The sequence below is a fragment of the Bombyx mandarina genome, chromosome 11 (genome assembly GCF_030267445.1).
Source record: "Bombyx mandarina strain Sakado chromosome 11, ASM3026744v2".
NCBI lineage: Eukaryota > Metazoa > Arthropoda > Insecta > Lepidoptera > Bombycidae > Bombyx > Bombyx mandarina.
Window position 1 is genome coordinate 4,224,916 of NC_143218.1, and position 14,346 is coordinate 4,239,261.

Sequence of the window (14,346 nt, forward strand, 5' to 3'; positions counted from 1 at the left end):
TAGCGATAAACTGTTGGACGGTTAAATTTTGAGGGGATTGGGTTCTGTAGGTGATGAGGGGCTATTTAAAAACACACTGCTTCATTATAATTATATTGCATATAGTTTGAACACTTTTACACCATTATAAAATTATTATCTTTATTTTTTTTTTATAAAACTATTACATGTTTCTCTTGCCGTGTCTATATGAGAAGTCCTGTGACTTTCTTACGAGAATACAATCATCTGTTTTTTTAAACATTTAAAATAATTCTATAATTCGAAACCTGTAATCATGTGTCAAGTGTTGCCTGCCATTATATTTATATTCAAACTCCAACATAAACTCATCCATCTACTCTGGATAGAACTATTATTGATTAACCCCTTTGATATTCTTACTCTGAATGATCATTAAAAAATGAGTAAGCCGTGTCGGTTAAATAAAGAACATAATTAATATCGCTAGTCTTTAGAACAGAATGCAATTACATACCCCTAATATAAAGAGGTTTATAATCCCTTCCGTAAAGCCTAACACTTAGTCCTGGATTAAAATCTGTTTTAATATTCTTCATTGCCAAGAATGCACAATTTAATTCCTGTACGTCATCACGCACCAAAAATAAGTGTAGCTAATGTTATTAGCCTCCAATTGAGTAAAGGGTCGAACATGACTGTGGTCAATCCTGAACCGATTCTTCTCCTGCCGAATTGCCTGCTAACGAAAATCAATTGGACCGCGAAATAACGCCACCCTGGATTATTTCATATACAAATACCTTTCATATACAATAATGCAAGATAAAAACAAACAAAAACATAATAGAAAAACGAATTGATAGGAGGAAGTTGATAAAATGAATTCAATTTTAGGAATGCTTGGAGGGCCACAAGTGGCCCGCGGGCCGCTTGATGCTCAATCGACCCTGGTGTATCTATGTAATTAGTACCTGCCTCCGAGGGGTCCTGAAGTTTTTTTGCCATATCGCCTAAAAAAATTGACATCATCGGGCCGCCGATGGTTGTTGGGACGACCTATGAAAGGGGACCAACAGGTCACAGTCTAACGAGTTGGTCCGACCAAATTCAACTCTCAAGATCCAGACAAACACAAAATAAGTAGCATCTAAAAAATAGATTTTAAACACTCTTTGGAATAATCGCAACCCTAGTAAAAAGCTATATCAGTATTCAATTTTTGACGAATAACATCTAATTCGTTTCAAAGCAGTTATTACGATATTTACCCGTATAAGTATAGTAGTTTTATATAATTTTTGGTTCTATTAAAAACCACTTTCAGTCAAATTATAGCTTTTAATGAATTCCCACAATTAACTGATAATTTAGATACCTATGCGTTTCCAGTTGGAAAAATAGAACTGCTACTACTCAAAGTCAGCTGTCAATTCTACTGACTGCCATATTGTTTACATTTAGCTGTGTCTCTTGAAATACCTTTAAAAAATTTCGTTCTGTATTTGTTCAATTAAAATGCAAGAAACTACCGTAGAGGATGCAGATAAATATAAATTGGATTTTGAATTAGACAAACAGATATGCAGATGCTGTTTGAGCACAAACAGGCGCATGGAAGGTGTACAGAAGTACAACACGTATATTTACGATTTAGCATCCATAGAGGTATGTTAAAAATGGAAATAATCTTGTTTTATGTCGTCTGAATTAAAATAAGACAAGTCAATGTTGATGTGTAGTTTTTGTGAGATAAATTGATGATGCTGTTGCGAAAGAATCTCGACGCCGGTCGGATCAGACATTGTCTAAGGGTAGGGATAGATAACAACTCTTCATCACTCACTGAGTTTCTCGCCGGAACTTCTCAGTGGGTCGCCTTTCCGATCCGGTGGTAGATTCTGCGAAGCACTACTCCTGTTAGGGTGCAGTGTTAGCAACTTCGCCAGGTTTGAGCCCCGTGAGCTTACCTACTTGTTCGGTAACGCTGATATAGCTTCTCAAGCTATCTTCTCTATTATACTCTATATACTATTCTCATAGGTAGGAAAAAAAAACCTCATCTGTTTACAATACATTGACATTTCACTTATCAAATGTGGACGCAGCATTTGGTAGGCAGCAGTTTGGCTCTGTCCCTGACGTTGCTGACGTCCATGAGCGACGGTAATCACTCACCATCAGTTGGGCCATATGCTCGTCTGTCTAGACGGGTAATAAGAAAAAAAAACAATTTGTGGTGTCCATGGACTCCAGCTGGGCAGAGAATTATTTCACAAATTGCAAACGATTCGGCGGTCGGAAAGCGGATCATATTCTGTACAAACGTACAAATAACAAAAGAAATCGACAAAGGTTTTTTTTCAAAACGTTAATAATTTATTTCAGGTATCAGAGTCAGACGGTCTCCCTCAGTGGATCTGCTGGGAGTGCATAGCTTTATTAAGCAAATCAGTAAAGTTCAAATCTAAAATACTCAAAGCTCATGGTGCGCTTTTTGAGTACTTGAGCAGATGCGCACCGGTGAGTTGCTTAGAGATTAAAGTTATTTTTTCTATCTGTTATATTTTGAAGAAAGATTGACGATGAGAGATCCTCCTTAGAAACATAACTGTACTAAATATACTGTAAAGAGGGTCATTCTTATTATTCGGTATGCTGCTCACATGTTGGTCAGTTGGACAATTAATCAATTGAACGAGTTTTAGTTAAGGTCTCATATTTCGCACTAAAATTCATCACTAAACGTTTTTTACAATTGTATGATTATTTTTGTCTCGTCATAGAGGTTCCAAAACACATAGCTAGTTTATAACGTCCTTTCCAGTTGGAGAAGAGTTTAAGGACAAAGTTATAGCAATTGTAATTTTGATGACATATCTCATGGTGGTGATCATAAAATCGTTATGACTCAAGTAATCGTCGGGTCGGTGAGCTTGTCTAGCTATCTTGTATGATAATATTGGCTTTCGAGTCCATAGCATACTAAACTCATATCATCCCGACTGACAATCTTATATAACAAAGCCAACATGTTGTTCTACGTCGCTTTTTTCATTGCCCAAGGTCATGACCTTGAAATTTGACCGTAGCCTGTCTCTTGAGCTGTCTCCACGTCCTCGGCTTCTCTTAAGGCGGTTGCGACTGGCAGCCTAGTTAGGGTTATTTAGTCGCACTAGCGGCTAGCACATTTCACACTTGCACATTTGTTAACAGTTTCCAATTGATGCACGTGATCAAGAACTGAGTGAGTATGCTGGACCGTACTTGGAAAGATCATCGGTGCTCACCTTCAATCATAGCGGCATAGGTAGAACCGGGTACCATGAAGATTTACAGGTAAGAGTTATGTTGCTAAGATGTTGGTAAGATTCAGTGTTTCTCAAAGATTTTGGTGCAACACTCACTTCAGGAAAAACTGAACACGCAACACCCCCAGAGTCGTCGTGGCCTAAAGGATAACCCGTCAGGTGCATTCGTATGTAGCGATGCACCGGTGTTCTAATCCCGTAGGCGGGTAACAATTTTTCTAATGAACTACTGACTTAACTAATGTTCACGATTGACTTCCACGGTGAAGGAATAACATCGGGTAATAAAAATTAAACCCGCAAAATTATAAATTGCGTAATTACTTGTAGAGGTGTATAGGCTCTGGTAACCATTTAACACCAGGTGGGCCATGAGCTCATCCACACATCCAAGCAATAAAAAAAAACCTCATACTTGAGTTGTAACATATGGGACTGTCTATATATTATCTAAAAGCTGTCTATTCGCTTGGTTGATCCGTGAATATGAATTTCATAAGGGAGATCATAGGGGATACGTTCCGGGCGTGACAAAATAATAACATACTTTAAGCATAGTTGTAATAAGGTCTGTTTTACGTTTTTTATTAGTCCATTTGACGACGCATCTACAAAGGACATTCGGTTGGATAACTAAGTACATATTGGAATCCTTTTTATCAGTGTGCATGTACCGATGTAGCGATTAGATCAGTGAATAAAGAAATCTTTAGTCACTACTAAGAAGTTTTTACTGTATAAATAATCTCATTGAGAGTGGCAGTGGTAAACAGTCGACGTCGCCCTAAACACGTCATTTCGGATCCTCCCGATTCACTAACGGTGCTTTTGGGTGCCTCAAGCATCGGTCATCGTCCTCGCCGAACCTGTCGCTTGCGACGAAGGGCTCGACGAGTAAATTAACCCACAGACACAGCCCACTGAGTTTCTGGCCGGATCTTCTGCGTTTCCGATCCGGTAGTAGATTCTGCGAAGCACTGCTCTTGCTAGGGTTAGCAAATTTTCCAGGTTCTGTGAATCTAGTATAGCCCCTCGAGGTTACTAGAACCGGTAGGGAAAAAAAAAATACATGTGTGCCATTCTTACGTGGTAGAAGTGAAACCTTCTAAAATTAAAATACAATTATCCTAAATGTCTAAGTATATGTAAAATTTTGTCATTAGTAAACAAATAATTGTAAATCATCTTTTATAGTATAAGGTGGCGCCCTCTGTGAATTGATATTTTAACTTCCTAAATTAAAATTCACTATAAGAGGTTTCATACGCACGTTAGTATTAAAAAAACTCTATGGAATAATTTTTTCGTTTCATCAAGTTTGAAATCACAACTATTCTAAAGAAGTTTCACTTCAAAAAAGAGGGTGGCATGCATTTGTTAGTAAATAAAATTTCAGCACGAAAAACTGACATCACCTTCGGAAATACAACTGTTTGTCCTGCCAATGCTACCGATTAAATACGAGGAGGAAGTCAAAGAAGAGAGTTTCTATTCGGATTATGAGGATAATATAACAGTCGAGCAGATAAGGTGAGTATCCAGCCCCCACCCACTCTGCTTGGGTTCTGACCCCGGGCGAAGATCGGACGTCGGACGAGAGACTGCAAGGGAAGTCGCTTAGTGCGGTAAGGCCCTAGAACATCCTTGGGCCCGCGATCTGCTCCCAACAGTCCCAACATGCAGACTGTTACATCCCACATATCCCGAGCGCTCCCCTAGGCGCGAAAGCTTCGAAAGAGGTTTGGCACGCAAGCAGAAAAAAAATATCGTATGCTTTTTATTTATTTATTGCATAGATGGGTGGACCAAAACGCATTGCTGCTTCACGGCAGAAATAGGCAGGGTGGTGGTACCCACCCGCGCGGACTCATAAGAGGTCCTACCACCAGTATGTTTAGTTGAAGTGCTAGTTTAGTTGAAGAAGTAAATGTTAGCATCGGATCATTAGACTTATGACCCTGAACTGACATAGACTGGAAAGAGGGAGAGGCCTATATCCAGTTGTAGAAGTTAATTTGAAGCTTCAGCAACTTAAAGCCATTTAAAGTTACTTAATTTCAGCATATCCCTTCGTACCTCAAAGACAGGTACTTATAATGTGTGTCTGGTTTCTCGATTGGCGCGTAGGTGTCTTATACTGGTAATATGACGTCTTGTGAGTCCGCCTGGGTAGGTACCAGGCCCCGCCTATTTCTGCCGTGAGACAATAATGCGTTTGGGATTGAAGGGTGGGCAGCCGTTGTACTGTAAAATGAGACTTAGAACTTTTGTTACAAGGTGCGAGTGGCATCCACATTGTTGATGCCTATGGGCTCCGGCAGTCACTTAACACCAGATAAAAGATTAGCTTGTCCACTCATCTATGCAATAAAAAAAAAGATTTCTAAGTTTGTTAAATTATCTTTGGACTACTAGGCTGCACTAAAAGTATCGGGAATGGAATATTTCCACTGTTCCTGTCATATTAAAATCTTTTTAATTGAAAACTCCTTGTTTATAAAAATCGAATACCATTTATTTATTTAAAAAAAGATTCTGGGTCTTGTCACGAGGTTTTGTCAAACTTGTTTAGTCGTTGAGAAAATGGAATTGACTCGAGAAAATTCAAGAGCGATGATTTATTATGACTTTCGAAGTGGTTTAACACAAAAACAGTGTGTTGACCGGATGATTTCTGCATTTGGTGATGAAGCCCCATCGAAAACCACAATTTATCGCTGGTTTGCTGAGTTTCAACGTGGACGTGTCAAGCTCAGTGATGATCCCCGTCAAGGTCGTCCAAAAACTGCAGTCACCCAAGAAAACGTTGATGCTGTGCGTAAGCTGATTGAGGAGGATTGATCGACATGTGACATACAGCGAAATTGAGGCAACTTTAGACATTGGCATGAGTGAAATACAAATAATCTTGCATGAACAATTAGGTGTAAAAAAGTTGTTTTCCCGATGGATACCGCATTCGCTCTGTGAAGAGCAAAATGCGGCTCGCGTTAGTTGGTGCGTCAGAACTCTCGAAAGATTCCACGCAGGATCCTCAAATGCTGTATACAACATTGTATCAGGTGACGAATCCTGGATATACGCGTACGAACCCGAAACAAAAAACCAGTCGCGAGTTTGGGTGTTCGAAAATGAGTTAAAGCCAACAAAAATTGTTCGTTCACGGAGTGTTGCAAAAAAATGGTGTCCACGTTTGTCTCCAAAACCGGCCATGTTACGACTATTCCTCTTGAGGGACAAAGAACGGTTAATGCAGAATGGTATGCTAGCATTTGTTTGCCACAGGTCGTTTCTGAACTCCGTAAAGAGAACTGCAACCGCCGCATCATCCTCCATCACAACAATGCGAGTTCTCACACCGCCCACAGAACAAAAGAGTTTTTAGAGCAAGAAAACATAGAATTATTAGACCATCCGCCGTACAGCCCCGACCTAAACCCTAATGATTTCTATACTTTCCCTAAAATAAAGAATAAATTGCGTGGACAGAGATTTTCATCACCTGAAGAAGCTACAGGAAGCTAAGGACGCCTACAAAATGGCCATTTTGGAGACCCCAACTTCCGAATGGAATGGATGCTTCGATGATTGGTTCCATCGTATGGAAAAATGTGTCCAATTTCGCGAAGAATACTTCGAAAAGCAATAAATACATTTTTAAATAGTAATGTTGTGTCACTTCGTTAATTCCCGAAATTTTCAGTGCCGCCCTCGTATAATCATTTTACAATCACTGTGATCAAACACACAGACAAATCTGCTGACAATTTAATTGTATATACATGTTCTCTTCCAGAGCAAACGTTGAGGAGGTGGAGAAGTTTTCAGAGGAGGACCTGAATGATTTTCTAGATGAGAAGGAGATAGAGTTAAGAGAGGAATCCGGGAAAAAAAGATCGAAAAAGAAAGATGTCCGAATCAAGAAGAGAAGTAGGGTGTGAGTTACTTATAATCTATCAACAGCTGTTAGTTCAGCTGATGTTAAGTTGTCACTGATAATGTAGGATTGATAAGGATTAACTGGTTTTACATAATTAGTGTCTGGCAAATTATCAAAATTCAACCCTAAACACTGACGTCTCATTGAGCTCAACTATGCTCCTGGCTTGGCTCTGCCCCTGTCATTACTGAAGTCCATGGGCGACCGTAACCACCCACCATCAGGTGAGCCGTATGCTCGTCTGCCTATAAGGGCAATAAAAAACACCCTCATCCCACTAGTGGGCACGCATTGTGGGCTCAATTCATGAATCTAGATGAGAAAGAGTAACATTTTTGACATTTAAAGTTTTGTTTTATTGCATAGATACTTAAACATGCTCATGGACTTAATGGTGTTAAGTGGTTACCGGATCCCATGGAAATCAACAATGCAAATGTCGTTCTATAGTGTTATGGTTGCCCCCGGTCGGCTCGGACTGTGATCGAGCCCCACCCCCCGTGGATCCCATCAGAAGCTCGACAAGAAGCCTCAGCGCTAAGCAACGATCGCTTACCGTGAGGTGAGCGAAATGCACGCCTGTAACGGTCGCCCAATATTGAATACCTCTGATACCTTTATAATCCTTCAGCAAACCGAGTTCAGAGGAGCAGGAGCCCCTCAAGTCGTCCATAAGGAAACCCGTGGACCTGGACCCGGAGAAGATCAGGATAATAACTCTGAACCCCGAGGAGCAGATAAAGGCCAAAGAGGTACGTCTTAGGAAGAACTATAGAAATGAAATGAAGATGATTAATTTGAGACATTAATGAACTGGAATGAAATTAAATGAAATGAGATGAGATGATATGGGATGAAATATAATCTCAGTAAAATGGTGGTCATTTACTGAGATTTTTTCAGTGGACTTTTTGGAGGATCCCGAGAAGTTACGTCCAGCGGCTTTATTTCATTTTGTCATATTTGTGCACTGTAACAGATATTAAACAGTTAATAACCACCGTTATTACACATTTTAACCTGAAGAAACACTAAATAGACAAAATAAAACTAATCACACAACTTCACTCGTGTTCCCGCCAAAAGTCTTCCGTTGAATATATTTTTTTTACATTTTATAACCTGGTAACAGAGACCTTTACGTCATATCTTATTTGGAAAATGTTCATTACTTTTGGGTCATTCGTTGAAGTTTTGGAAGCACAGATTCGAATATCAACCCCAATGACGTATACATTGTGTGCTATGAAAAAAAAATATCGGTTTTTTTTTTTCAAATATCTCAGAAGTCAACAAATTCTGCGTTAGATTCTTTGAGGAAATTAATATTGTTTTTTTTGTTAAATCTTTCACAGCTAGAAACCACAAAGAACCTCAAGATGCCGTACCACTGTCATCTGTGTTTCAAGGGCTTCAACTTCGAAGTGAAACTGAAGAACCACATGGAGAAACACAGCCCGGTATGTGTCGCGGGGGGATCTGACTACCAGAAGATCCTGCCCGCGCCCCCCAAAAATTTCCCACAATTTTTAAAGCTGGGAATAACTCTGAAACTAACTCTACTGTTATTCCTGGCGAGACGGTCCCGCCTGATGGTGGGTTGGAGGTGCTGTCCATGGACACGAGTGTACGGTAAAGACCAACGAAAAGCAACACTCAGACAAAGTAGCTGTTCACGGGAACTCTTCAAGTCTTTGGACAAGTGCAAAGAGTTGGAACTGTTTTTTTTTTCTAACCGAATACAAAGCAAAGACGTTAATCAGCGTTCAGCCACACGAATTATTATGTTAATTGCATCTACAAATTTAATGTCTGGTGTTAGAGATGTCACGTGCTCCCATTTCGAAGGGTGGGGAGGACGTTGCATAATTAAAACGGGACTTCGGTCTCGTGTCTTGGCGGCACTGATGTCCATTGGCTTTTCGGTCATTTAAATAATGAAGGGTCATGTCTTCCGCAGTCCCGGGGCACGTTTGAGTGCGCCGTGTGTCACATGTACCTGCCGACTTCGTACAGCCACAGCGTCCACACGCTCATACACACGCGCAGGTACGAGTGCGTGCAGTGCGGGATACGGATGATAGACAAGAATAGCATCGTTCATCATTACCGGTGAGTGTGATAGGTTGTGAGCACCCGTGAGCACTTGTGAACATCTGTGAGTACTCGTGAGCATTTGCTGTCAGAATGGTCTATTTTGTGTTATCAGTAATTTACGTTTATACTGTTTTTTTTCACGATTCCTAACTGATGAAATTAAACCCCATTCGATATAAACCTGCAGCCGGCTCTAAGACGCTTTCTAAGCTGAGCCTTTTAATAATTTAGCACATTATTATTTACGGGAGGACTCGATTATTATTTCTGCACATCAAACAGTTTTATCAGCGCGTCCGCTCCTTGCTACGGTCGTTTAACAAGTGATCATTGACAATACACATAAATAAGTTATAGGTAAGCAACTCAAGCACTCAACAAAAATGTTTACGGGCGTCGGCCACTAGATGGCTTCGCTTCGATTAGTTTCTCATTGCTCCTGTAGATGGCAGTAACCTATCCTATATTTTATTTTTAATGAAGGAATTTTTAAATTTTCCGAAACCACAAATCGATAAAATTTAATGAATTTGTCTGCCTACTAAACTGATAAAGACTTGTCATTTTTTTTATTTTTTTTATTTTCTGTGTTTAGTTGTACAATGATTAAATGTCTTAACTTTAACAACTTTAAACCTTTTACTGGTGGTAGGACCACTTGTGAATCCGCGCGGGTAGGTAACACCAACCTTCCTATTTCTGCCGTGAAGCAGTAATGCGTTTCGGTTTGAAGGGTGGGGCAGCCGTTGTAACTATACTGAGACCTTAGAACTTATATCTCAAGGTGAGTGGCGGCATTTACTTTCTAGATGTCTATGGGCTCCAGTAGCCACTGAACACCAGGTGGGCTGTGAGCTCGTCCACCCATCTAAGCAATAAATAAAAAAGCAAACTTAGGGGAATCCGCTACAAGATGTCGCTAGTTACTATACAAAAAAAAATTGTCTTAAAGTATCGCAGTTTCAGGGCCGTGGTCATCGAATTTCGAAGCGGTCACTGTCTTTATAAACTGCGCGGTGTTCAAGCAGGTGGGGGACGTCGAAGCGCTTGTTTTGAGTGCTACGGCGTAACGCTATTCGCCTACGAGTAATGCTACGTCGTATCATTGTTACGTAGGCAATGTTTTTGGGTTATCTGCTACGGCGTAGCACTCGTAGAGTTTGTAGAGCTTTGGTTTTTGGTTTATCAGGTCTAAACACGAAGGACTGTCTTCGGTCTTCACGTGCACCATTTGCGGGAAGATTTCCAAGTAAGTCGCAGCAGCACTCAGGGTTCCACCACCCCGTCGGTTCCGGCTGTAAGGGAGAGAGAGAGAGAGTAAGGAGAGAGGCTGTAAGGCCAGAGAATCCTCGCACCTCTTGCCACCGGAGCAGAGTTCATCCATATTATCTGGAACCGCTGCGTTCATCCATAGTGCGTTTCTAAAGATCTTTTCTGCCACGTACCATCCAGCTTTGGAATGAGCTCTCCTCCACTCCTTTTTCAAACGAAGCTTGCGGAGAGTACTTAATGGTAGGCAGCGGCTTGACTTTGCCCCTGGCATTGCTGACGTCCATAAGCGACGGTCACTACATTGCATCAGGTGGGCCGTATGCTCGTCTGCCTACAAACTTCGATCTCTTGTCTTATGGTGGATCCTAGAGAGGACCAGTTATCAATAGGTGACCTTGATCTCTAATTGGCCCATCTCAGCCATGTGATTAAATCTGGCTTTCGATTATTTTGTGATGACAAATCGCATCGAGCACACGTAGCGTCTCTGTCCCCAGTAACAGCAAGACGCACCGCGGCCACCTGAGGAACCACCACGGCGGCTCGCGGCCCGAGTGCGAGCAGTGCGGGAAGACCTTCATAAACAACGACTCGCTGGCGGAGCACCTGCTGTGAGTGACAAGACCCCCCGCCCAACCCCCTCCGCCCCGCTGAACTACCATTTTTAATAGTTGTACAGGGAGGCAGCAATCTATCTCGAACCGACATTCGAGGGTTAACAAACCTGGTGTTGATGGTGCGCGACAAAGCTTTGAAGTCGTCAGCTCGGCAGCTCCTGCGAGCTGTCCACTCTGCGGGTGGACCGGACCCGAGATGTCGGGCTCTTGTCTGATCTGTTGTAAAGCGGCTACCAGATCCTGTAGACGTCAGCCGAATTCCGACATCCGCCTTGAGACATGAGGTCGAAGTATCAGCTGTACTGGACCCCCCCCCCCCTCCCCCTCGAGAACCGGAGTGTATGACTGCTTCGTGGCAGAAATGCGCTAGATGGTGGTTTTTTTTTTTTTTTTTTTTTTTTTTTTATTGCTTAGATTGATGGACGAGCTCACAGCCCACCTGATGTTAAGTGGTTACTGGAGCCCATAGACATCTACAACGTAGACGCGCCACCCACCTTGTGAGATACAAGTTCTAAAGTCTCAGTATAGTTACAACGGCTGCCCCACCCTTCAAACCGAAACGCATTACTGCTTCACGGCAGAAATAAGCAGGGCGGTGGTACCTATCCGCGCGGACTCACAAGAGGTCCTACCACCAGTAATTACGCAAATTATAATTTTGCGGGTTTGATTTTTATTACACGATGTTATTCCTTCACCGTGGAAGTCAATCGTGAACATTTGTTGAGTACATATTTCATTAGAAAAATTGGTACCCGCCTGCGGGATTCGAACACCGGTGCATCGCTTCAACACGAATGCACCGGACGTCTTATCCTTTAGGCCACGACGACTTGCGATGGTAGTAAACTACAAGGGATAGATGAAGGCGGGGAGGTATTACGACGGTCCACCGCGCCCTCGGGTCCAGCGTCAGAGCAGATGCTCACTGATCCCCGCGTGTCCCTCCAGTATACACAAGGGCGTTAAGAACTACGAGTGCGAGCTGTGCGGCGCGCGCTTCCGGACCAGGAACCAGGTCAAGTACCACGAGCTGAAGCACTCCTCCACCAGGGACTACTACTGCGTCGAGTGCGACAGCAGGTCAGTTTTCTAATCACTGGATAGTCGATAAGAAACCTCCATAAGTATTTATATCGAAAAATATTAGTTGAACATCCGTGAGTATTCGTGAGCATGTTGAAAATTGTAGATATTCGTGGTGAATTCGTTCAAAAGTGCGTTACTGCTCGAGAAACTCATGTCCGTTGAGTAAAATATTCGTGAGCATTCGTGAGCATATCCAACTTAATTAGTTCATTTTAATTTATAGCTCGATGACGTGATGTCCACGGACCACTAATCGCTTTTCCGCATTCCAGGTTCAAATCTCCGTACAGCCTCAAGCAGCACTTAACCAAGAGTTTGAAGCACAGAGACTTGGACAGCCTCAAGTGAGTCCTAGAGTTACAATGAGTACGCAGCCATGTAGTGACGTCACTTTTTTTATTGCTTAAATAGGTGGACGAACTTACAGCCTACCTGGTGTTAAGTGGTCACTGGAGCCCATATACATCTACAACGTAAATGCGCCACCCACCTTGCGATATAAGTTCTAAGATCTCAGTATAGTTACAACGGCTGCCCCATCCTTCAAACCGAAACGCATTACTGCTTCACGGCAGATATAGACAGGGCGGTGGTACCTACCCGCGCGGATTCACAAGACGTCCTACTACCAGTAATTACGCAAATTATGATTTTGCACGTTTAATGCATCGCTAGATAAGAATGCACCAAACGTCTTATCATTTTAGGGCACGACGACTAAACAATCCTTCCCACAAATATGCTCTCCACGCACATCCCCCCTACATTGATCAGGCATTGCTACCCCGGCGGGTGGTAAGGCTAGTCTCCCTCAGACACAGATGCGGCGCGTGCGACAAGCGGTTCAGCACGGCGGGCGCGCTGGCCACGCACCGCGCCGTGCGGCACGAGGGCGCGCGCCCCCACGCCTGCGCGGAGTGCGGCGCCGCCCTCGCCTCCGCCTCCTCGCTGCACAAGCACGTGCGCGCCGTGCACCGCGGGGACCGGCCCCCCGCCGTGCACGTGTGCCACACCTGCGGGAAGGCCTTCAGGGTACGCGCCCCCGTTTGTTCATTGCTCGGATATTACACATTTGACTTGTACCATACATATCTACATACCGGCCGACTGAGAGCATGGCCTCCGTCGATGAGAGCTGGACCCCCAGCTTGGGGTCGCAGTCTCAATAGCCTGTTGTTGGGGTGGGGGGGTCTGTGGTGTAGTTCTAGTTCGAGAAGATAGCGAGTGAATGATTCGGATACTGAATGAATGGTTTAGTAAGATAGTGAATGACCTTAGATTTTATGTCTAAAGAGTGAACGATTGAAACTAGTGGAATTAACCAGAGAATTAACAATACAACATGTTCACGGCACAGAGTTCAAGTGTACTGACGAACCACGTGCGGACGCACACTGGAGAGAAGCCCTTCTCGTGCGAAGTGTGCTCGCGACGGTTCTCCCAGCGGACGGCCATGAGGACTCATCTGAGACTGGTTCACTTGTCGAGGAGTTGAACGGTCCCCCCGTAAATAAAAGAGAAATAAAAATTGATTGTTTTATTTGCATCTTTTGCTTGAAGACGCATCTACACCTTTCCTTGTTTTCAGTGCAGTCGCTCAATTTTCCCCTAAACGACCCCTGTAGAGATGAGTCGGATTTATTAGAACAGATCCGAGTATTAGGTATTTTACGGGATTAGGCTGCACCTAATCCCATTTTGTCAATGTGTTTAATCCACCTGTTCCACCTAATCTTCGTATTCTTAAACATAAAATCGAATGTTCAGCATACGCTCCCAGCTGCTCCTGCACTATCTCACTCACTTACTCGTTGCAAAGTATCTCACAATCCCTAAATACCTAATCCTAATCGTTTAAATAATGATCCAACGATCACATTTATCAAATCCTAATAACGAACTCACAGAACTTGAGATTGGGAATAGGCAGATTGAGATTGCTTACTAAGTAAAGTATTGGTTGTGATTTAGATTAGGAAGATTATGTGGATTAGGTATTTCTTAAGATTAGGAACAGATGGACCTAGTATCTGATTTACCTAGTACGACCCATCTC

The 14,346-nt window shown here is 42.7% G+C and overlaps 1 protein-coding gene across 1 annotated transcript; it reads left to right on the forward strand.

Moving 5' to 3' along the window:
- Positions 1-1,368: 1,368 nt before the first annotated feature.
- Positions 1,369-13,818, forward strand: LOC114244372 (uncharacterized). Its single transcript, XM_028176159.2, has 14 exons — positions 1,369-1,629; positions 2,350-2,484; positions 3,178-3,300; positions 4,669-4,802; positions 7,069-7,209; positions 7,844-7,964; positions 8,568-8,672; positions 9,173-9,324; positions 10,499-10,558; positions 11,079-11,192; positions 12,153-12,284; positions 12,563-12,634; positions 13,106-13,322; positions 13,648-13,818. Exons 1-14 carry the CDS (start codon positions 1,480-1,482, stop codon positions 13,783-13,785), a joined length of 1,794 nt encoding a protein of 597 aa, XP_028031960.2. The 5' UTR covers positions 1,369-1,479; the 3' UTR covers positions 13,786-13,818.
- Positions 13,819-14,346: the final 528 nt, after the last annotated feature.